The following is a 24,155-nucleotide window of genomic DNA, read 5'->3' on the forward strand; positions in this document are numbered from 1 at the left end:
TGGGGCAGGGACTGGGGTGGCCATAGTCCAGGAACAGTTCAAGGCAAATCCGAGTCATTAATCAGCAATCATGTAATAAAATGGAAAGGTGAAATTCAGCCCATCAGCTGGCTCTGGAGGGCGGGTGGGGGGAGGGGGTGCAAACAGCATCTCTGGGAGGCCAGGGCAGCTCACTGTGTGCTGCCCACAACCCAGGGCCTGGCCCAGGCCTGCTCTGTGCTGCCAGCTGGACACAGGCCCTCAGGTGCTTGGTGGCAGGACACCCCCCGCCCCTCAATCTCAGTCTGGCCTGCCAGGCTCTGGGCTGGGGGTGTCGCCCTGCACTGGGCCCACTGCTCCGAGCCCCGTCGCTGGCCCTGGCTGCCACCTGCTCTGGCCCCACTCGCCCGAGCCTGGCACCCACACCCACCCACCCCCCACATCTGCTCGGCTGGTTGTCAGTCTGGCTGACCAGCCGAACTGGCTCCTGGGCACTGCCAGGTTCAGGTCTGGCTTTCTCATTGCCACATCCCTTTCTCCTTGGCGGGGAGCAGCCAGCACAGTGTGTTACTGGGGGGGGCATGTGGCCCAGTAGTGCCAGCGATGTGGGGTGTGACCCCCTGGGCGAGCACAGCCGTCCGTGGAGGGGCAGGCCAATGGCAGAGCAGCTAGGCCAGCCCCAGGTGGGCAGCAATGTGTGTGTGGTGGGTTTTTTTTGGGCGGGGGGGGGGGGGGGGCGTGCCCTGGGCCCTTTGGAAAACATGGGCTCCCTGGGAAGGCGCCACGGCCCTGTACTCAGGACTGCGCATTCTTTGCATGCTGGGGCCTGTGCCACACTAGGCCCGGCCCTCACAGCCCTGGCCTGACCAGAAAGGTGCACCAGCGCTAATGCAGCTCTGATGCCCCCACCCCAACCCCATAGGGCTGCCGCGGTGCCAGCATTCACAGCCACTCCCAAACCCCCACCCCCTGGACCAGTAGTTTTACATCAGCTGGCTGGGAGGCTGGGGGGGGGGCACTGCTGCACTGAGGTAGGCTGAAGTGCCTATGAGCAGGGGCCTGGCTTGGAGGCAAGTGACTGCTCTGCCACTGATTCCTTGTGGGGTCTTGGTCTAGTCACTTGCCCCCCCCATCTAAAAGTGTTCAGCTTTCTTCACAGCGCTCAGGAGTCTAAATTCTTGTGGGGCTCTGGCCTCCCACTAGCCCTCTGCTGCAGGCGCATGTTGGCAGGGAGCTGCAAAGCCTGGTGGGTGACCGGGGGGGGTGGGGCAGGTGAGCACAGAGCTGCTCTGGGGTCTACCGCGCTGCCCGTCACATTCCCCAGGGCAGGGTGCTATGCAGCCAGGGTGCGTGGATAGGCAGCTACCCAGGCTGCCATCCTCCGCCTCCTCCTAGCAGCCCTGAACTGGGCCCATCACCTCAGGGACTGCCATGCCAGGAGGGACCCCTTGGGGAATGGATGTCGGCCCAGGCCCCGTGCTGCTGTCACAGCTCAGTGGTGGCCTGGTTCCCAGCAGCTCTGGCCTGACGTTCTCCTGTTTTGCAGGTTTGCTGGCAGCACCCCAGGCCCCATCAGCCCAGCCCCTAACGCTGGGCGTGACGCTCCCCTAGCCAGCAGCAGCTCAACAGCAAACCCTGTGGCGCTCTGCACGCTGGGGCCAGGCATGGACGCACGGGGCCTCACTATGCCATTCTGGGTGGAGCTGAAGGATCTGCCCGCGCCCTGGCTCACGCCTTGCAGCACGTGAGCCTGTGCAGGGCCTGCAGCCATTGGCGGTCTCTTGCAGGTGGAGCAGTGCCTTTGGGTTTGTCATGGCAGCCCGGCAACCGGGTGCAGAGGCAGCTCGATGGAAAACAGCCACTGCTAGTCTTGCTGCCTGACGGCCCGGTGCTGGAGCACGGTTCCGGCAGGGAGCTGGATGGGGTTCTGCACAATGGACTCCTGCCCAGCCCCGCTGCCAGAGCAGCCGCCGCAGGAGCCAGCCGAGGAGCTGTTGGCAGGGGCCGTGGAGGAGGCGCACTCTGGCCTGACTCACAGCTACACCCTCTACATTGGGAACCTGAACCCCAAGTACTCGCGGGAGGTTCTTTGCAGCATGCTGAAGGACATGCTGGGCACAGCCAGCCTCCCCCTGCAACGCCACGACATCGAGGTGGTGAAGAAGCCCAGACGGGCCTACGCCTTGGTGCAGGTGGCCACTGCACTGAGCCTGGAGTCTGTCCTGAAGCAGCTGCAGGTGGCCTCGGACACAGAGACCCATCTTCTGCGGGAGCTGGTGGTGAGAGGGAAAACCTTGGTGGTTGGGGAAAGCAGGAAGGCCTCACCCAGCTCGAGGACGTGCCAGGAGGTAGGCCCTGGGTGACAGGCGCGGGGGGCGTGGCTGGATACGTGGTCGTGGTATTGAGCTCCCTGTGCGGGTGGCCCTATTGCCTGGAAGTGCTAAGCCCTGTCCTGAGCCTGCCCTTGCTCCCTGCATCCCTGAGCTGAGCTGCCTTGTCCTGGTGCCGGAGCAGTCGTGTAGCTGCTGTCCGAGGGCCGGCCCATGGTACCGCCTGCAATTTGCTGGGCCCTCCGCATGCACTGCAACCTCCCTGGCCTGGCTCTGGAACATGGCAGAGCTTCCCCTTTACTCCCATGCTGTGCCCTGCTCAGGCCCGCTTCCATGGCTGCAGGGTGGCCCCTCACCTGTGCATCATGGCCAGGGCCTGCCTCCTGCCACCCCCGCCCCTGTGCCCAGAACCCCCATGGAGCCAGTGCTGCTGCCTTTCACTGACTTGTTACTACAGTCCCCCTCCCGAGCCAGCCCAGCCCAGCCCAGCGCAGCCAGCAGCTGGCATCTGCTCCTTCCTGTGCTCCACCCCAGAGCTTTCACCACCTTCCAGTCTGGTCGAGCTGGGCCTGTCCCGCCATGGGTCTGGGCCATGTCTGAGGCAGGACCCAGCAACACTGGGGGTTCTGGAGCTACCAAGGGTGTCCTTGGCCTTGTGGACTCTTTGCTACAGATGCTAACGTGAGACGCAACGAGTCCAGCAGGGCTCTTGGGCCCCGGGGACAGGCAGAGACGTCAGGGCACCCAGCACTCGGTGTGCCCAGGGAAGGGCCCAGCAGCAGGGTCCAGGGAGCTGGACTAGAGAACAGGCCAGCGTGGGCTGACAGACACCCTGGGGCTCCTCCCATACCTCAGGGCAGAAGTGCAGACTCTCAGGCCAGCAGCTACCCCAGAGCCCAGCCAGGCCCAGACTGGAGAATGTGCCCCCTGCTCCTCTGGCAGCCAGGCCCCTGACGTGTGTGACTAGACCGAAGGCCTGGGCCCAGAGCCTTCCATGGCCCCTGCTCAGGCCCCTGCCATGTCCTGCTAAACGGCCACGCAGTCCCCCTCCCAGCGTCGCCTGTTGGCCAGGGCCAGGCGGGGCCCTTTGGGTTGTCACACCTCCGCCCAGGCCTCAGGCCAGGCTGGAAGCCCCAGGCCTCCAGGGGTTTGCCTAGGGAAGTGGGGTTCTGGAGCTGCTGCACCAGGAGAGGGTGCGGCTGGCCCTGGCCTGCTTCTGGCAGCAGTACAAGGCGCAGGAGGAGCCCAGCCGCAACTCACAGGGCAGAGCTGGGCGCAGTCACTTCCTGCAGCCCAAGCGCGGTGGAGCCGCACGTTGTGCTTGAGGCCCTTGTGCTGCTCTAAGCCTGGCTGTGGTGGGCAGGGTCACCCCCTTGCTGTGCCGCCTCCAGCTCTGTCCCTGAACGTGACCGCCCAGCTTTCTGGCCCTGCAGAGCGACACAAAGATGACGGGGGTCAGCGCCCCAGAGTCACCTGTGCTGGGCCGGTCGTGGGGGGCTGAGGAAGGCCAGCCCAGCCCGCACCGGAAGAGCCCCTCTCCAGCCCGCAAGCTGGGGGAGCGCCCGGCCTCTGCTCTCAGCGGCACCAGATCAGACAGCGCCATTGTCCAGCGGGAGATCGTGGGCCAGGAGCGCTTGTTCTACGGCGCCTTCATGGGGAGCGAAACCAGGAACGTGGAGTTCAAGCGGGGCAGGGGCGAGTACCTGAGCGTCACCCTCAAGCACCACATCCGCAAGTACATGTGCGCCTTCCTCAACAGCGAGGGGGGCAGCCTCTTTGTGGGGGTGGAGGACAGCGGCCTGGTGCAGGGGGTGCGCTGCGGGCACAAGGAGGAGGACCGCATCCGCTTGCTCGTTGACGCCATCCTGAAAGGGTTCAAGCCACAGGTCTTCCCTGACGCTTACACCCTGGCCTTCATCCCGGTGGTCACAGCCGAAGACACCGGCATCTTCCTCAAGGTGATCCGGCTCAGCGTCCACCTGCCCAGGCCGCAGGGGGAGCTGCTGCTCTACGAAACCGACCAGGGGGAGGTGTACCTGCGCCGGGACGGCAGCATCCAGGGACCGCTCTCAGGGAGCGCCATCCAGGAGTGGTGCAGGCAGGTAACTGGCATGCAGGTGCTGCTAGTCCGTGCAAGGTGAGCCTGCCCGGCAGCCTGCCCCTCCCCCTTGCTGAACGGGGCCACAGCGGGGTTCATCCCATGCAACCAGTACGAGGCTGAGGTTCACCCAGCTGTGGCTGCTCTCAGCCAGGGGCCCGAGGCAAAGCCCTGAGCAGGTGGTTTGACCCTCCAGGCCACTGACTTCTAGCAAGCTGGTGCCAAGCACGCCCCCCCCGCTTGCAGGCTGGAGGCAGCCGAGGCTGGACACAATTACAGCGATTGCCAATGCCCACTCTGTCCCTTCCAGCTGTCCAGGTTTTGTTCCCCTTACATGTCATGTGACAAAGCCACATGGAGCCTGTGCACAAACCAGCCCAGCTGCTCTCCAAGGTCCCGCGGGTGCGAGAGGGGCCGGGAGTGCCTGAAAGGCCCCGTGCAGTATTAAAGGTGCATCCCCACTTCACGGACACCCCAGTCACAGATGGGTCAGAGCGGAAGTGCACACTGGGTGGCTGTGCAGCTTCTCAGCCTGATCACTATTAAATGCAGCCACCTCCCCACTCCCACCAGAACAATAACAGAAGCAGGTTTCTGGCACCCCGCTGGTGGAGGCCGGGCCTGGGGTTGCTGTGGGCCTTGGGCTGGGCTGGGCTGGGCCATGCAGTACCCCGGCCCCCGCTTGCGGGCTGAGACAGGATTGCGCTCAGGGAGAAGCCCCACAGCTTGGCCTAGGTCTCATAAGGGGGGGCAGACGTGGCCCAGGGCTGGGAACCTGGCCCTTAACCAGCCACAAAGGGGAGGTGGGCAGCGTGAAGCCTCCTGCTACCTGGCCTCACTGGCGCTGCTGCCGCTGCCCCACAACCTGCCGCGCCGAGGAATGAAGTGCTGAGGGAAGGGGCAAGGCTCAGGGCTCAGCTCCCCAAAGGACCCCTCCAGGTGGGGCTCAGCCACCTAGCAGGGGGCTGGGATGGGGTGGGCAAGGAGGAGAAACCTGCACCTTCAGGGGGTCTCGGCCCTAAAGCCAGTGCTGGGGGGAACCCGAGTCACACCAGCCTGTATTTGCGAAAACAAGCTTGCCCCCCAGGCTGGGCAGGGAGTGTCCCTGCTTGCTCCAAAGGCCGTGGACTAGTGATACCTCATGGCCCAGCGGCCCAGCCTGGCAGTAAGTCCTGCTCCGGGCCACGCAGCCCTCGGCCCCAGCTCAACACCCCTGGGTGCAAGGGGGCCTGGGTTCTACCTACACTGAGAATCATGGCTCAGGACTCGGAACAGCTCACTGGCGAGCCAGCAGTCCTGCCCCGCCTAGACACACTGCGGTGCCTCCCGCCTCAAATGCCAGTTGTGTGGGGGTCTGTAGATGGCAGAGGTGCCCACGGCAAGGCCCTGGAATCAGCCCGTAGCTGCTGCCCGGGCTCAGGCAGAGAAAGTGACTCTACTCTTGTACCTGCTCAGAAATGGACGGGGGAAGTGCAGAAGCTGCAGGAGCGGATAAAAGGGTTAATGGAGGAGAAGGAGAGGCTGCAGCACCAGCTCAACCAGCAGCACAGCCTGAACCCCAAGTCCAGATTGTGCACCATCCTGTGAGCGACAGCAGCGCCGGCACCACCTGACTGGAGCCAGGGGAGGGGGGATGGAGCAAGGAAAATGTCAGTCCCTGCAGATCTGCATGAATTTGAAAGTAAATTTGTTTCCAGGCCAAGCCCGGCCCAGGGTGAGCACAGCTGCGTTTGCCTCGTGGCAGCGTCTTGTCCTGCAGCGCCATGGGTGGGAACATAGCCCCACCTGGACTTTGTGCATCGCTGGTCCCTCTCAGCAGGAGGTTGCAAAACCACAAGGGCCAGCACTGCCCTTGTGGATTCAGGTGGGAAGCGAGAGTCTGAGCCCAGGGCACAAACGGGTTTGAACAGGGCTCCTTAAGGCAGCCCCCTAAGGAAATACCACACACCCCAAGACAGTGAGGGGGCAGAGCTGTTACCCTCACCCAATAGGCACTGTTCTTCAGTAACCCTTGATCAAGGGCTCCAGCATGCACCCACTGTTCACAGCTGCGTAGGGCTCCTTACAGAGGAGGAGAGAGGTAAATACAGGGAGCCAGCGGGTCTGTACTGGACCAGTCCCATCCAACACATTCCTACATCAACTGGACAAAAAAAATGGAAACAAAATGCAAAATTTGCAGCTATAAAATATTTAGGGCTCAGGCAGAGGAAGCTCATGAAAGTGGGTCTCTGGGCACCAGAATGGCAGATGAAAATCAGTAAATTACACTGGGAAACAGTCCAGAGCGTAGATAGAAAGTGGCTGAATTTAGCTGTTACCACTCAAGAAAGATCTTGGGAGTGATGGTTAGTTCTCTGAAAACATACGCTCAACATGTGGCGGTGACCAACAAAGCAAACAATGGGGGAATCGTTACGAAAGGGTTAGAGAAAACAAAAATATCCTATTGCCCCTCTATAAATCCATGATATGTCCACATGGACTAGTTCAGGCAGATGCGGTCACCCCTATACATGGGAAGTGAAAGAAGTACACAAAAGGGCAATGAAAACAATACAACCACTTCTGTAAGGAGGAAAGAGAAGTAGGATGGGGCTTTCCAGCTTGTACCAAGCAGCTAAGGGAGCGCATGGCAGCTTGTAACTGGTGTGGAGAAAGTAAATGCGGAAATGTTACTTACTCCTTCTCAGAACACAACTACTAGGCGGTCAGCAAATGAACGTAACAGGCAACAGGGTTAACACAAAAGGAAATGTTTCTTCAGGCGGTGCGCGCTCCACCTGTGAAACGCCCACGCCCTGCAGTGTGTAACTCGGCGCTCCGGCCCTCGGTTTGTGGGACTCACTGGGAATGAGACAAGCCTCAAACAGACCACCACTCTAACGCAGACATCACTGCACCTATTATACCCATGGGGGTGGCTGTACATCAGTGAGTCTATGACCTGTCAAAACGCACCACCTCTACTGGCCGGGCTGCAGTGCAGGCTGGGAACTAGAAGAATTCTGTCCAAACCCAGCTTTGAGTAAAACACTTCAACTCTCTGCAAGCCCCAAGCAAACCCAGGAAACCCACACTGCGCTGGCCCCCGTTTTACGGGGCAACAGTAGTAACAGATGCCTGCTAGGCTCCCCCGCCCCAGCCCAAAGCCAGTAGAGTACAGTGCGTGTGGCAGGGCTGTGAGAGCCTGAGGCCCTATGGAGGAGTTGGGGAGGGGTTCAGGACAGTGCTAGGAGGAGGCTCTCCACCGACTGCAGACAGAAGAGAGCCGGTATGTCCACAAGAGTCCACAGCACCTGTTTGCTGCTGGAAAAGGCCTGCGATGCCCTCCCTCCTTTGCCCACGAGGCTTCCCGTGCCTCGCCTCTCCCCTGCCAGCAGGCCCTGCTCGTGGGCTGATGCAGCTTTGGCTGCAGGCTCTTGCTGACCATGTCTTCCCGTGTCCTCCTCTTTCTCTTCTGTAGCTCAGACACTGCCAGTGGGGAGGGGAACCCCCGCCCCCCGCCCCAGGATGCAGGGGCAGCAGCTACAGCCAAAGCCCAGAGGTACCATTGTCCGAAGTGACAAGGGAAACTGAAGTTCAGATTCAGAACTCTCCTCACTCTCCCCCCAGCACAATGTCTCCCCCCAGCTGACCATGTCTTCCCGTGTCCTCCTCTTTCTCTTCTGTAGCTCAGACATTGCCAGTGGGGAGGGGAACCCCCGCCCCCCGCCCCAGGATGCAGGGGCAGCAGCTACAGCCAAAGCCCAGAGGTACCATTGTCCGAAGTGACAAGGGAAACTGAAGTTCAGATTCAGAACTCTCCTCACTCTCCCCCCAGCACAATGTGCGGCTTGACCCTTCTGCTTGGAGGCACCTGTGCTCAGCGGCACCTGCAGCTCCCACCACCACACACAGGGCCCGCAAGGGGCAAGGAGAGTGACAGAACCACAAGTACAGGGCGCTCGCCTGGAACCCTGGCGCTCTTTCCACTGGTGATTGTGATTTCAGCTGACATCTGGCTCCTGAGCCTACCAGAGAGAGAGCAGAGCTGGTACTGGCATCCTGACGCTGCCTGGGCCCATCTGCCGCTAGCTGGCGTGCCTGCCGCAGCAACCACCGACTGCAGGGGAAAGGAGCTCGCTGTGGAGAAGAGACACAGCTGCTGTGCCCAGAGAGGACTTCTGAGTACCTCCCGGGAAGTCTCATTCAGCTCAGGAAGTCCAGGGACACCTGCCTGCCCATAAACGCTCTGCTCTCCCTGGGGAATAAAAAGCAGGCAGTGCTCCCGCTCCTTGAGCACTGCTACAGCCTGGTGCAATTAGTGCATCAGCAGCATCAGGGGGTAGCCCTGTTAGTCTGGATCTGCAAAAGCAAAGAGGGGTCCTGTGGCACCTTATAGACTAACAGAAATGTATGAGCATCAGCTTTCGTGGGCAAAGACCCACCCATTTCTTATGCTCATACATTTCTGTTAGTCTATAAGGTGCCACAGGACCCCTCGTTGCCGTGTCCTGCTGGGATAGGGACACTTTCTGTAATGGGACCTACATTGACACGGATCTGCTTCGGGCTTACCGGTGCTCAACCACTAGATCTGCAGGGGACTCTCAGCCAGGCCCTGACCCCAGCACTGCTGGACCTGTTTACACATTCCCCGTTCTCTTCATGCCTTGCTGTTCACAAGGGGCCTCTGACTCGAGCTGCCCAGCAGTATCCCCTGCTGATCCCTGTCACCCCCCATGCAACCTGCTTACGCGTGTCTACATTCCTGCGGCTGGTCTGTGGCAATGCCCGCACAGCCTGAGCCAGCAGGAGAGAAGACCCAAGAGCGCCTGTGTCTCTCTGGAGCGTAGTTAGCATGCAGCCAGCAGAGTTGTCTGGGCCATTTGCAGAACAGCAGAGAACAGCTAAGTGTGCTGGAAAAGGCATTTGGAAAACGAGTGGGGGTTTAGAGGACTGGGAGAGCTCTCCAGTTTCCCTGGGCAGTGGAGCACACAACTGTGACCAGAGAGTCAGTTTGGAGGCACCCACAGCTCCCATCATCGCCCACAGGGCCCACGAGGAGCAAGGAAAGTGACGGAACAGCAAGTACACTCAGGCAGCGTAGTGCAGCTGCCGGGGGACTGATAAGTTAGACACACAACATTGTTTGTTTCGATACAGCATCGAACCTCCACTAAGCAACTGCAATTCAACACAGCTCAGGGAGATGGTTTCAGAATGTCAGCGTAAAGGGGTGTTTACGTCAGCAGGAAACAAGTTTAAGCATAGGCACATGCCAGGTCGATGCAAGGCCTACGCAGACCCTTGGTAGGCCCAAGAGAAGGGAGAGCACACGAAGGTTGAAGGGCATGCGGACAAGGAAACCAGCAGCTGTTAGCTACCCAAAGGGCAGCAGTTTCACAAGGTCAGTCAAGTACTGAAGCATCCTCTAGTAGTACGTAACAAAGGAGAAAAGAGAGATCACATCAGTGCTGCTCCCAAGTTGCTAAGACACACAGGAGACCCCCCCACAAGCCAGGTGGCGAGTAGCTGCTTGTCTGTGATCTCATGCAGTGCACATGAATGCCAGGCCATGGAGAAGCAGGTGGAGAGCTCAGAGCAGTACCATTCCCTCAAACCAGAACTCCAGTGTGGGCCTGCGAGACACTGTCAATTGTCAAAAACAACCAGTTCATGTCTCATTCAAAAGCCCAGATCCCAACTGCGCAGAGTACGGGTCTTTGGAACAGCATCCAGGACCATTTCTTCAAGTTGCACATAGATCAGCCTTGTGCAAAAGTTGCCACGTTCTCTGGTAGGACAGGTCATTCTTCATGACTGGGTGATCAGAAGTGCCCTTTGTAATTAATACAGTTACACAACACACAGACTGTGGCCACACACGGGCAAAACTTCGAAATGGCCACATCGAAGAATACTAATGAGGCGCTGAAATGACTATTCAGTGCCTCATTAGCATGCTGCCAGCCACAGCACTTCGAAAATGCCACTTTCAAATGCGTGTGGCTTGGCTACATGGGGCCCTTTTTGAAAGGACCCCGCAGATTTCGAAATCCCCATGGTTCCCATGATAGAAATAGGGGATTTCGAAATCTGCGGGGTCCTTTCGAAGAGGGCCCCCATGGAGCTGAGCCACGTGCATTTGAAAGCGGCACTTTTGAAATGCCACGGCCGACAGCATGTTAATGAGGCGCTGAATAGTCATTTCAGCACCTCACGAGTATTCTTCAATGTAGCCATTAGCACGGCCATTTCGAAGTTTTGGCCAAGTGGGGCCACAGCCAGAGTTTGGCTGCTGTACAAAAGCTGAACAAGGTGGTTAACACCGGGTACTTTCATCCCTAGTGCAGCTGAGCAGAAAGCAAGAGTGCTCCTGTCTTGGAGCGCGGTGTGTGTGTGTGGCCTACCACAAAGGGAAACTGAGCAGAAAGGTCCAGTCCTCTTAAGGAAAAGCTCACCTCCCTGCGCACCAGGCCCACTAGCTAGTCCCCAGTTCTGGTGGCAACTCCTGCTGAGCTGAAGTGGGACCACAGTTAGGTTCTTCGCAACTGTGCACTGCAGCAGGGAGACAAACCAGGGTGAGGTAGACAAGGCTGACCAGGGAAAAGGAAGAGGAATAAAAACAAAGATCAGGAGAATCCAAAAGGGAATCCAGAGGGCAAAGCAGCATTGATCCCAGTTTTGGGACCTCAGGTCTTCCCACCGATGAAGATGGGGCCATGAACCAAAGGCATGCCTGGGGTTTAAGTGGGATGGCAGCAGAAACACACATTGAGCTTGAGAGACACTCAGACTTGCTAACTACTTGAGGCTACAGTGGATAGAGAGAAATTTGCACTTAAATTGTACACCACACTACAAAACATGGTAGCTCTGAGGTATTTATTATTAGGCATTTTATGACCAACCGTAATTTTTTCAGTGACTGTAACAAAATATTCTCAGAAAGGAAATAATGATACAGTGATAAAGTGAGGTCACGCTTCTAACAAGTTAGTCACTTTATAGCAAGTATCGATTTTTAATATACAGAACCTCTACTCCATTACCATATAGGTCAGTTGCAATGGCACCTACAACCTGCTCAAGGAATTCTCAGCCAAAACCCCCTCAATAAAGTGCAACCTTACACAATGGCTATTTCTTACAATACTTACTGAGGAACAAAGCATGAGCAGAGGGGCTGTGTGTGTTACGAGAACACACTAGTAAGAAGAGTTAGAACAGAACGGTGACTGAGCCGGAGTCAGTTTCAGGGTTAATAATCAAGAGAGAGACAGGCACAGCTGGGCTGCACTTTAATGGACTGAAGAGGGTTTAGGACATATCACACAAACTGTCGGCTTTGCTTCTAACTGGCTGAAACCAAACTTCGTTTCTCACAGTGTGGCAAAAAGGCAGAAGAAAAAGAGGTCACCACATTTCCCCCGCACCACCCTCAGCTCCGTACAAGAGTGAGACCGTCATGCGTGAGCAACACACTTTCAGGCAAGAAGCTGAGTAACACTGTAGGCAAGTTGCTGAACCTGCCCGTTAGCACAACAGCACTTTTCATTGCATTCAGGAAGACGGACGTGACAAAGGCGGCAAGGGAAAGTTTTCCTTTCGTTTAAAGTGTTAATCAAAATACACCACCTTGAACTTTCCACTCGAGCTGAAGAGCAATTGGAGCTTTTCAAGGAAGCATCTGAACACCGTTCAAGTTTTGTTTTACACCACCCCTTGATGCAAGGAGTTAGAGTTTCCCAGCCCAGGAAGCAGCACCAAACAATACTGGCCTCACAAGGCTAAAAGTTATGCCTCAGTGAGGCAAAGAAGGAGCTTCCTGACATTGTAGCTTTTTACATGATCTCAGGTTAATTTCATCCCTGCGGAGTGACATGTCATAGTTCAGATCACAGCTGACCATGTTCATGAGCATGGTGTATATAACGTTTCTCTTCCAGGAGTCAGACTTTCCTGGTCATAAGTTCATTGCTAGCACTGAAAGCACAAAGTCACCAGTGCCAAAGAACATTAAAGAGCAGTTTTAAGAAGACAGGCTGCTGAAAGCACCATCACTTAACACCCTATCTCGTTCCTAGTTCAGCTCAAGAGCTGCCTGAAGCCCACAAAAATCTGACCTCCTGCGAAGAGTTCAAGGGCGTGACATGCAGAGCTTGGAGAAAGCAGCCCAGGCCCAAGTGTCCGAGACACAAGCTTGTGCTAACATTACGGTGTATTAAAAAGCACAGGGAAACCAGAGCCTGGTCCAGCATCTAGCCTGCTCAACTTCCTGCTTCGATTCTCAGAGGTGATCGCAGCCGCAGAGAAGGCCCAGCACGGCACGTGCTGTGGGGGCAAACGGATCGACAGAGGGAAACATTCAGCAAGAGACAGCAAAAATTCAGAACACAGAGCGAGAAGATTTTTTCTTAACACAAGTACAGAACCCTAAGAGTGTCTGCAGCGGAGCACATCCCGGCTCTGGCTATAAGAATGCCGGGGAAGTCGACCCAAGACTCTTCTCTTCTCGTGAGGATCCACCTGGACAAACAAGGAGGACAAGAGCAGGGGTTACTGAAGATCAAGAGCAGCAGGCGTGACGTGCAGTGGATGCCACTCCTCCAGCAGTGTTACTGTCAGTGCACTGTGCTGCATCTCCCACCCCCCAGGAATAACACCTGTGCCACCGTACCAGCGTATAGCCACCAAAGGAAATCGGTATCTGTTGATCTGCAGGGCTCTATTCCCAGGAGCCGAAGCCCCATGCAGGCACCTCCTCCCAGGCGTGCAGCTGCACTGCTCCTGTGGGCTTGTACAACCCCAGACAGGAGACGTGGCTGGGGGCAGTACAGCTGCACAGCCAGGAGCTGCTGGCACTGGGTGCCAGCTTCCCGAGAGCAGCGGAACTGAGCTTCTTTCCTTTGGCCGCAGTGTCTCCTGGAAGTACAGCCCCACAGGCCAGCAGATAATACCCACATCTGCGCAGGGCTCGACGCCCCAGGACAATGACGCCTGCTGGCTTAGAGAGGCATTATGACCGTTTTAGAAAAAGAAAAGCATCACCTGCCCATTTGGTAGCACATGTGTTTGATGAGAGAGCACAAAATTCAACTAGGAAAACAGACACCACACAACTGAGGAATAAAGACAGGATCTCTGCTCCCTTTGGCCAAGCAGCATCACACCTTAACTGAGGGGATGGATCACTGTTCATTCTCCCTGGGGCACTTGGCATTGGCTACTGCTGCAAGACAGGATCCTGGTTCCTTGGGCCAATTATTAAAACAAAAAAGTGACAACTGAGTTAAAACCAGATTTACATGCTAATATCCCCATTAACCAGGCTGTGGGAGAAATCAACATAGAAATAAGCATGACAGTCTCTGGGAATTCTTTGGATTTCCACTGATGATTTCCTGAAATGTGGCCTCACAAGCACCCGGTGTCTCAGTGCGATCCAGAGTATCTGAAACATCACAGGTCATATCAGACACTTGCAGTGACTCAAGGCCCCAGAACAGTTTTATGGAGGAAGAAGTATTTTAAGAGTATTTCTGTTCCAACTGACGTCTTTCTGGAGAGAGCTCTCCACTCCTGACACACTTCACTTTTACACAGGAATTGTTCCTTTCAAATGAGAGCTACTAGAAGGAAAATAACTCTCCTGATCCTATGGCTTTAAGCAACAAAGCCACTCTCTCATCCTTGCAAATACAGCATGCATGACTGTACGTACTCCAGATCTGCTTAGCTTATTAGAAAGAAAGATAGAAAGTCACAGCTGGCAGCAAAGGAGAAACTATCATGTTCAGTCACCGACTCAAGGAAGAAAAAGTGACATCACAAACCCTGTTACAAATATTTTTGTTTGTGATAACAATTTTGTTTCCATTCAGAAGCCTGAATTTTAAGCCTTTTAATGAGAAAAAGCTGAGGTTTCAGTAAAGGCAAACCAGATTTTCACAGGGGCTGAAAGTTTGCAGCTCTTATCTGAGCTATTGTTGTCTACTTGATGCCTATGAAATTCTGGTCCATTGTTCTGAGATGGAACCCTGTAGTCAGAACAATGGAGGCAGAGTAATAAAGACAGTGCTTTCAAACAAGAGGCAAACAGGCTGATGAACCTGCAGATTAACAGAAGAGTCCAAAGCTTAAGCAGGTTAATTAAAGGGCTTTATTCCTTCCTGTTGAAACACTTCTATAGGGCTTTCTAAGGTGAAGGCTTCCTCATTAAACAACAGCTTTTCTAAATGGTAGGCTTCCCTCACTACTACTGTCACAGATAATGGTTCTAGAAAATTAAGCCTAGTAATTGATTCTGTGATTATCTCCTATTTCAAGACAGCATAGTACATTCATAATTTAAACAAAGCACTAGAACTCCCACACATGTACGTTGCTGCATGCCCATTTTGCTAAGAGAAGGGATCAGAACCAGCTACTGCACTTCCAGACACAAAAACATTTAGCAGCACTCAGAATGCAGCTAACCCACATGCATGAGCTGCATCCACACCGACTGCGTGGATACTCTGGGGCTGGAGCACCCACTGGCACCAAGCTCCCCCAACCATCCATGTGATGGCGCTTACTAACGCCTCATCCTCCCTCCCAGACCTTCTGGAGCGCTGTGAACCACTGATTTGCAGTGTTCAAGCTCTGGGAAGGAGGGCTAAGGGTGGAGAAGGGGCGTGCCTGGGGCAAGAGGTGGGCTGGGGGTGAAGCAGGGCCAAGAAGAGGCAGAGTGGGGACCGGCTCTGGAGGGCAGGGGACGGAGCTGAGCACCCTCCAGCAAGATGAGAAGTCAGTGCCTACGGTCAGCAGTGCCAGCTGACTCCCAGTGTGCCAGTTTTGTCCAGGTGGATTCCCTAAGAATCCAGATGTCAGGAGGGAAGGAATGAATGGAGAAAGGAGGAACAAGACTGAGATCATGTTTTAACATTACCAGGACTTAGTCATGATTTACTGAGGGAACTTCAGTTCTGTGATCTCCGAGTCAGGCGAGCTGCTGCCACTTCTGTCACTGTAGGTATCCCTGTAGAAGTCAGAGCATGTTAGGAAAGCGAAGCTCTAGCAGAGATCACACCTCAGGACCTCCCTGGCAGCCCAGGACACTTGCATTTACTGTTTTACAGCGAGCACAAACCCTTTAGAAGCCAGTCTGCCCAGCATGAGCTGGGGGTAACAGGCCATAGGTGACTGCACTCCCCCACCTCTCTGCTTTTTTTCCTTGCTTAATTTTATAGAAAAGCCGTCAACGGCCTGGTTGGCCTGCACCAGGCACAGCAGCCTCTCCCTGGCACTACCCAACCCAAACACCAGCAATCTTGGCCTTTAATTGCTTCTGAGGAGTCTCTTTGGAAACATGAAACCCTGCATAAGAAGTTAAGGATTTCCTCAAAGAGAGAAGTGTACCACCCACTAGCCATGTAAAACAACGCATGTTAAGACTCAGCTGTGTTATCTATATGGGAATGAGGCTAAATCACAATAATTTAAATAGCTCACATTTAGGGGCCTGTGCATTTTAAACCCTATTTAACCTTCTTCATAAAGGCAAGGAGAGCCTCAGTGACCCGTCAGTCTGATAAGCAAACCACAACCACCACTATAATCCAGCAAACCTTCCAGGCAGAGATCTTGCTGCCTTTAATCTGGAAACAGCCATTTCATAGGGGCTTTGATAATTCAAGAACAAGAGGAGCTAGAAGACAGACATAGGCACCCCACACTGTCAACTCACCTAGAGCACATTGCTATGCAAGGAAGCAGGCTGCATGTTGCTACTATAAAAATCAGACTCCCAACACCAAGAGATGAACTGTCAGCAGCAGTAGTTCACATCCCTAACTCCTTCGAGATACTTTTTCCCCCTCCTCCTCCCCCTGCCCCTGGAAAGTGGTTAGCACCTCCCGTTCTCAGCGCAGCCATTCCCAACAGCAGCATGTTTTGAGAAGGAAAGATACATCTCCATATTCTCTAGGTCTATTTCCCATTTACATTCTCTTCGCATGCTGCATTTTGGGGATGTGCCCATAAGATTCAGAGATTCAACTTTGCAAGGTTGAAGTACAACCACCACACATTTCCAGGTCCAGTTACACCCACCGCTGTATGCAGGAGCCCCCACACCTCCGCCCAAGAGCATCACTTCTCCTTGTGGTACAGTACTGGATTCACTTGTTAAGGACACGGCTTTTTCCTGCTACACACTCACTTGTGCTCTGCAGCACAGTTACCCAGTGGTCTGTCTCTGCTGCCTGCTATGCCCTGCATCATTTCCCTGTGTCGAAGGACTTGACGGCTTCGCCTTTTAAGCCAACATCTGTTGATACAGGGAGATTTCACCACGCTAAGGTTGGACAGAAAGGTTACTCACCGTAGTAACGGTGGTTCTTCGAGATGTGTCCCCGTGGGTGCTCCACATTAGGTGTCGCGCTCGCCCGGCGCCGCAGATCGGATCTTCCAAGCAGTTTCTGCCGGACCGCGCATGCGCCGGTGCGCGCCACTCCCCCGCGCGCTCCCGGCCACGTGCGCGATCCGGTCCCTGCCAGTTCCTTGACCAACCGCCTCGGATGCTCCTGCAAAACACTAAACAGAGATCCGGAGCGGGGAGGATGGGCGGGCAGTGGAGCACCCACGAGGACACATCTCGAAGAACCACCGTTACTACGGTGAGTAACTTCTCTTTCTTCCGAGTGTCCCCATGGGTGCTCCACATTAGGTGACTACCCAGCAGTAACCCAAGATAGGAGGTGGGTAATCGGATTATGTGCAGCTTGTCCCCGAGAGGACCGCTGCCGAGAGACGGGTATCCTCTTGGAATACCCTGTGAAGGGCATAATGTTTGGCGAAGGTGTCACAGGATGACCAGGTCGCCACTCTGCAAATGTCTTTTAGCGCAACGCCCTTGAAAAAAGGCTGTTGATGCTGCCACCGCCCTAGTGGAATGAGCCCTGGGCATGGCCAGTAAAGGAGTCTTTTTGAGTTTGTAGCACATTTTTATGCAAGATACGATGTGCTTCGAGATTCTCTGCGAAGAGACACATTCTCCTTTTGATTGGGGAGCGATAGAGACTAGGAGTCTATCCGTTCTCCGGAAGGACTTGGTCCTGTCTATATAGAAAGCTAGCGCCTCCTCACGTCCAGGAGGTGTAGGCGCGCCTCTTTGTTAGAGTTATGAGGCTTTGGATAAAATGAGGCTAAACAATAGGTTCGTTAGTATGAAACTCAGAAAGAAACTTTAGGAACAAAGGCTGGGTGCAGCCGTATGGTTACCGCCTCCTTGGAAAAAACAGCTCAGGGTGGCGTTGCCATAACTGCCGCAAGCTCGCTCACCCTGCGAGCTGACGTGATTGCGAGAAGAAAGGTCGTCTTTATCATAAGGAGGCAGAGGGAAACCGTGGCCAAAGGCTCGAACGGTGGTCCCCTTTTCGCATTAAGCACCAGGTCCAAGTTCCACGAAGGTGGAAGCGGTTTCCGAGGGGGGTATAGGTTTACCAGCCCTTTGAGGAACCTGGTAACCATGGGATGGGCAACACCATGTGCCCTTCCTCTTCGTGTCTGAACGCCAAAATGGCGGCAAGGTGGACCTTAAACGAGGATAGTGAGAGTCCTCCTCTCTTGAGGTCCAGTAAATACTCTAATATCACAGCCATAGGCACCAAAAGGGGAGCTAGCTGTTTGGTAGAACACCATGCCGTAAAGCGAGTTCATTTCTGTTTGTAGGTCTTCCTGGTGGAAGTCCTCCTGCTACTTTCTAGGACTTGCTGCACTTCCTCCGTACATGTGCTCTCTAGGGAGCTGAGCCATGGATTAACCACGTTTGTAGTCGCAGGCCTTGGGGGTGCGGATGCACTATGGACCCCTGGGCTTGCGTGAGCAGATCCGGCGCCACCGGAAGGGGCATCGGTGGCCGGTCCGACATGCGCAGGAGTAGGGGGAACCATTGCTGTCGATCCCACGTTGGGACTATCGGGATCATTCAGGCTCCTTCCCTCCTGGCTTTCTGCAACACTTTGTGGATGAGCACTGTGGGAGGGAAAGCGTAAAGCAGGGGGCCCCTCCATGAGATCGCGAAGGCGTCCCTCAGGGACCCCCGTCCGAGTCCTGCCCTGGAGCAGAATCGTGGGCACTTCTTGTTGTGCTGAGTAGCAAACAGGTCTATCTGGGGAAAAACCCCATGCATGAAAAATCGGTTGCAGCAGATCGGGACGGATCTGCCACTCGTGCGTGAGTGCGAAACGCGTGCTCAGCTGGTCTGCCTTCACATTGTGAGCGCCTGGTAAGTACGAGGCTTTCAAGGTTATATTGTTGGCGATGCAGCAGTTTCACGACCGGACTGCTTCTGCACATAAGGCACAGGACCGAGCTCCTCCTTGCCGATTTATATAAAACATGGTGGAGGTATTGTCTGTACTGATCCTGACTACTTTGCCTTTTATATAGTCTCGGAAGTGTCTGCAGGCGTTGAACACTGCTCTGAGCTCCAGTATATTTGTGTGCAGTGACTGCTCCGTGGAGGACCACAGCCCTTGCGTCACCTCTTCGCCCATGTGTGCTCCCCACCCTATGAGGGAGGCATCTGTAGTAAGAAAAACCAATATGTGTGGTTGGTGGAAGGGTACCCCTGTTAGCAGGTTCTCGGGGTTTACCCACCATTGCAGGGATTTGCGCACCTCTGTTGTGGGCGATGCCACCCTGTGAACAGTGTGTGCTGCCGGTTTGTATACGCTCGCCAGCCAGTGCTGCATGCTGCGCATGTGTAACCTGGCGTTCTGTTCTACGAACGTCGCTGCTGCCATGTGGCCCAGCAGCTGTAAGCACGTCAGAACTGGCACCGTAGGGCTGAAGGTGAAGACTTGCACGAGGGAGCCGACGGCCCGAAAGCGAGTCTCTGGTAGATACGCCCTCGCTGTAATAGAATTTATGCGTGCCCCTACGAACTTTGTCCTGTGTGGGGTCTATCTTTGATTTTGTCAGATTGATAACCAGGCCGAGCGAAGAGAACGTGCCTGCTGTGACGCATATCATGCGTAGTACCTCCTCCTTCGAGGCCCCTTTGAGTAGGCAGTCATCCGGATACTGGAATATAAAATACCCCCTGTCTGTGCAGGTAGGCTGACACCACTGCCAAGTTCTTGGTGAAGACTCTGGGGGCCGAGGAGAGGCCAAATGGTAGGACCTTGTATTGAAAATGTTCTTTGCCTACCATGAAAAACCAGAGGAATCGTAGGTGAGCCGGATGAATAGTTATGTGAAAATACGCGTCTTATAAGTCGAGGGCTGCGAACCAATCTCCATCGTCTAGTGCCGTAAGGATGGAGGCGATTGTGATCATCCGAAAGCGTTGCTTGCGCAGGTACCGGTTGAGGCCTCGAAAATCTAAGATGGACCTCCCGCCTCCTGTCTTTTTCCCCATGAGGAAGTACCTCGAGTAGAACCCTCTCCCTTGCAGTTGCTCCGGCACTCTTTCCACTGCCCCTATGAGTATGAGATGGTCTACCTCCTGCTTGAGCCTCACTACGTGGGAGGCCTCCTGGAGGTGGGGCCTGGGTGGAGGTCATGGCGGTGGGAGCGACTGGAAGGGGATGGTGTACCCCGTGGCTATGATCTCCAGCACCCATTTGTCTGTGGTGATCCTTTGCCACTGGTTATAGAATGGTCGGAGGCGATGGTGGAATAACCGCTTCGGATGACCTTGCGATGGTAGTGATGGCGCAGCCCTGGATCTGTGTGTCAAACTTGTGGCCTTTGGCCCTGCCCCGAGGACGCACGGCTCTGTTGGGAACGTCGCCTGGGAGTTCTGTACTGCTGGTCCTGTTGATGTCGCCCTTGCTCGTAACCCCTGTGGTACTGGGGACGCTGTTGCTGGTACTGGTACCACAACATCCAGGGCGATCTGAACTCCCATCCTCGAGGCCGCGTAGCCTTCTTGCATGATGGCCTTGAGCACTGGTTTCTTGCCCTCTGGAAGCGAGTCCATGAGGGAGGTTAACCTAATCTGGTTGTCGAAATTATGGTTCGCTAGATGCGCTGCGTAATTTGCCATTCGCAACAGTAGAGTGGAGGAGGAGTAGACCTTTCTGCCCAACAGCTCTAGCTTTTTGGCATGTTTGTCTGTTTCCCCCACGTTGCAACGACTCCACCACCAAGGAATTTGGTTGTGGGTGGCTGAACAGGAACTCCGTGCCCTTTGTCGGCACGAAGTATTTTTTTTTTTTTTTCCCCGCTCTCTTGTGGACAGGCGGAATAGTCGCAGGAGTCTGCCATATCATAGTGGCAGACTCCAAGATTGTGTCATCAAGCGGTATTGCTATTTTGGAGGAGGCCGGAGGTCTCAGATTTTTGAGGAGCTTATGGTGTTTCTCTTGCACCTTTGCTGTCTGGATGCCTTGCGTGAAGGCCACCCTCGTAAAACAGCTCTTGGAACTGTTTGAGATCGTCCGGAGGATGGACGTTCCCCGGGGCCGTAGCCTCATCCGGGGAGGAGAGCGAGGAACCGCTGGGGTACGTCTCTCTGGACCCTTCCGGTTCCTGCTGGTGATGGTACACCCTCTCACTAGAGGTTTGCGAGGGAAAATCTCGGGGTTCCATAACCAGTCCCCCCTGAGATGCTTGAGTCTCTGTCCCCGGTCGCAATTGCCCTCGGGGGTACGAGATCGTCTGTGGGGATCTTTCCCTAGTAGACTGCCGATGGTGTCTATGCCCCGCGTGGTAGGGGCGACCATGGCAGTATAGGCACTGTTCTTGGGAAGGTGACCTAGACCACTCCCTTGGTGCATACCCTCTGCGTCTGGGGGAGGGCTGGAGAGAGCAATTTTGCATAATAGTCCAGCGGTTCAAACCCCAGGAAGGGTGAAGGTGGTCCCAGCCAGGGTGAGGCTGGTTGCAAAAATGGAGAAGGGGGCTCCGGGTAGGCTAGGGGGGACCCCTGCCTTCTGGTTGGAGTCTGCAACATAAGCGGAGGGCTGTGAGAAAGCAACTCCACAGCCCTGTGCGGAGAGGGGCTGCAATGCCTCCTCTTGTGTGCAGCCTTCCCCCTCCCTTGAGGAGGTAACTCCGTCCCCTGACGTACAGGGGATCCCGGCCCCGTCCGCACCGAGCTCGGCACGCTCGAGGGCGGTGCCGCACGTGCGGTGTCGTCCGGTGCCTGCAGGCTGCGTGCCTGCGCGCTCTGCACCGCCGGTTTCCCGGGGGTCGGTGCCGCTGCCTGCGGTGCCGCCGGTATCGGCACTTGTTTAGCCGCCACCCTGCCTGCGGTGCGGGGCGGCTGGCTGATGATTGGAGGCTGAGCCGCTTCCACGTGGCTCTTCGTGCCGCCGCCGATCAGCTGTTGCTGCGGCTGGAGGCTGCTCGCTCCTCCCGTCCCGCTCGCTATTGTTGCCGGCAGGGATCGGGCTGGGGAGACTTTCCTCCGTTTTTGCGCTGATGGGGTGAGGGAGGCAGCTTTCCTTTTATGGGCCCCGGAGGGTCCCTCCTGCTGCGGCCGCTCCGGCACGTGTGGCTGGAGGGCCTTGTCGAAAAGCAGCATTTTAAGCCGCATCTCCCTGTCTCTCCTTGCTCTGGCTGTTAATTTAGCACAGAAGGAGCATTTCTGTGCAACATGGGACTCCCCAAGGCACCTTATGCATAGACTGTGCCCATCAGATACTGGCATCACCTCTCGGCAGGACTCACATTTTTTAAATCCTGAAGAGGACATTGTTGGTGAGTCTTTCAGTTGTTAAACGGGTACTTAGCACCTTCTCTGTGCTATTTTCCCCTTCTGATGGCCTGCTGCAGCAGGAGGGCTGATGGCCCTATGCTCCTGGCCTCCGGCGCTTGTTACTGGGACTGGATTGAAGCTGTCCCGCTTGTAGTTTGTTTGTTGTTGGTTTTTTTTTTTTTTTTGAAAAATAACAACCGGCTAACTTGCAGTAGCCTAAGTACTTGAAAAACTTTAAAGAAAAAACAGTTAAAGTCATTGAATACGCTACTTGGCCTTAGCCTAGTTCGGATTCCGTCTGCAGCCGACAGCGGTTAAGAGGAACTGGCGGGGACCGGATCGCGCATGTGGCCGGGAGCGTGCGGGGAAGTGGCGCGCACCGTCGCATGCGCGGTCCGGCAGAAACTGCTTGGAAGATCCGATCTGCGGCGCCGGGCAAGCCCGACACCTAATGTGGAGCACCCACGGGGACACTCGAAGAAGAATTTTTGTATACCAGCCATATCACCTGTTGTCTGTATTTAGCGCAGAGTACACAGAGCTCAAGTCATTAAAAACTTATTCCAGCATGTCAATCCCTCTGCAAAGTGGGCCAACAAAAAGTCAGAAAGGAATCTACTCTTATTTTGGACTCAGCAAAAGACAATATGGAGCACAACGTGGAGATTATTTAGATGTGCCATCCAGGCCCACAGTGGCTATGTTGTGTGTGGCAGCTGTGTTTTCATGGAGTGTTTAGCGGATGCAGGCACCCTTCCTTACCTTACACAACAGCCAAGCCCTACTTTCCAAGGTTCTGTGGTGGGCAGAATGACCGCACAGCCCCCCATGGAAGCTAGAGTCTTTAAGGCCCACAGCCCATGGTAAAGATGAAAGAAGGAATGCTGAAAGGTACACACTTGAGGCCTTGTATCAGCCATGCTGAGATGCTCAGCCCTAGTATTGAGGTATCAGCCATGGATTCAGCAGAGTTCTACACTACGGAAACAGGCAATACAAATTCACACCTACCTGGGCGACAGCCTGCAGCCCTTCTGTAGATAATGTGTGAGCCTCCCTGCAGAGGCCAGCAGGAGGCCAAAGTACGGGGGTGATGGCTTTATGGGTCTCGATAGGAACTCTGGATGGTACTGAACACCAACAAAAAAGGGATGATCTAAATGAAGAGATAAAAGCATGGCGAGCGCTGTGTAAATTCTGAACAATGATTCTCAGAGAACATCCCTGAGCAGTCACTTCTCAGCTTGGAAGGCCCTTCTGGGAAACCACCTCGCATCTGGCATCTACTGCTGACAGACTGCTAGGGAATGCCCTCAGCATCTGTGCTACAGAGCCATGGAGACAACTTCAGGACCGCAGAGTTCCAGCCCTAGCTTTGGCTCCTTTTGTATGCGAGGAGGTCACCTCCCTCCTCAGTCCTTCCTATTCCTCTGTCCTCTAACTCCTAATAGCACAATTATTTTGCACTTCAATAGCCCTATTTGGGTAACCAACTTGAGATCTTGAGACCCTGCCCTCGTTCCATAGGGAAGCTGTCATGTCAGACAAAACACTCCCCAGCTGACACACCAACCCTCAGCAAGAGCTCTCCAAGCGCTCACCTTCCAGCTCAACCACTTCCATGCGCTCTCCTTCCATGTCCTGGCCTACGAATTTCAGGCCCTGCTCTTCAAAGCAGCTTTTCAGTTCTGGATTCACCTGAGGTAAAGCAGGAAAAGAACACAATCTCATGCTCACGCTCTTCAGTGGGTAAGTTTACGAAGGCTAGAACACACCAAAGGATACCTCAAATCTGTGTCTGTGTCTCTCTTCCAAGAAGTCATGATCGCCATACAGTTTCCCTGCCCAGAAAGAGATGACGTTTTACCTTCTGCTTGATTACACCCAAGATCTTGGTAAACTCCATCCAAAGGAGTTTCTAACCCCCTTTAACCAATTAATTTACAACACCAACCCATCTTCCCCGCCATCTTCCCGTGTTACCCACAAACCATGCGACCTTCACCCCAGCACTGCACTGGAGCACTATCCAGCAATAGCTCCTAGGCATCCTGCCACCAACTGGAAT

The 24,155-nt window shown here is 55.0% G+C and overlaps 2 protein-coding genes across 2 annotated transcripts in view; one reads left to right on the plus strand and one right to left on the minus strand.

The window, feature by feature from the left end:
• The first annotated feature begins 1,913 nt into the window (after positions 1 to 1,913).
• Positions 1,914 to 5,994, plus strand: SLFNL1 (schlafen like 1). The gene is made up of 3 exons (XM_074976066.1): positions 1,914 to 2,327; positions 3,743 to 4,411; positions 5,863 to 5,994. The coding sequence occupies exons 1-3, from the start codon at positions 1,914 to 1,916 to the stop codon at positions 5,992 to 5,994; spliced, it is 1,215 nt and encodes a 404-aa protein (XP_074832167.1).
• A 5,274-nt stretch (positions 5,995 to 11,268) lies between these two features.
• The window catches only part of CTPS1 (CTP synthase 1), a 47,000-nt gene continuing 34,113 nt past the window's right edge, over positions 11,269 to 24,155 (minus strand). The window contains exons 15-19 of the mRNA XM_074976275.1: positions 23,873 to 23,928; positions 23,689 to 23,785; positions 23,099 to 23,243; positions 15,326 to 15,415; positions 11,269 to 12,921 (exon numbers count right to left, since the gene is read on the minus strand). Of these exons, the coding sequence (XP_074832376.1) occupies positions 15,343 to 15,415; positions 23,099 to 23,243; positions 23,689 to 23,785; positions 23,873 to 23,928 (371 nt within the window). The 3' untranslated portion in view covers positions 11,269 to 12,921; positions 15,326 to 15,342. The remainder of the gene's footprint in view (positions 12,922 to 15,325; positions 15,416 to 23,098; positions 23,244 to 23,688; positions 23,786 to 23,872; positions 23,929 to 24,155) is intronic.

Source organism: Carettochelys insculpta, chromosome 24, assembly GCF_033958435.1.
Source record: "Carettochelys insculpta isolate YL-2023 chromosome 24, ASM3395843v1, whole genome shotgun sequence".
In the NCBI taxonomy this organism is placed as follows: Eukaryota; Metazoa; Chordata; order Testudines; family Carettochelyidae; genus Carettochelys; species Carettochelys insculpta.

Bases quoted from the DNA above. Each gene is read 5' to 3' on its own strand.
- SLFNL1 (XM_074976066.1), top strand. From the start codon at position 1,914: ATGGACTCCTGCCCAGCCCCGCTGCCAGAGCAGCCGCCGCAGGAGCCA. The intron at 2,328-3,742 runs GTAGGCCCTGGG...CTGGCCCTGCAG, and splicing joins GCTCGAGGACGTGCCAGGAG to AGCGACACAAAGATGACGGG. The intron at 4,412-5,862 runs GTAACTGGCATG...GTACCTGCTCAG, and splicing joins TCCAGGAGTGGTGCAGGCAG to AAATGGACGGGGGAAGTGCA.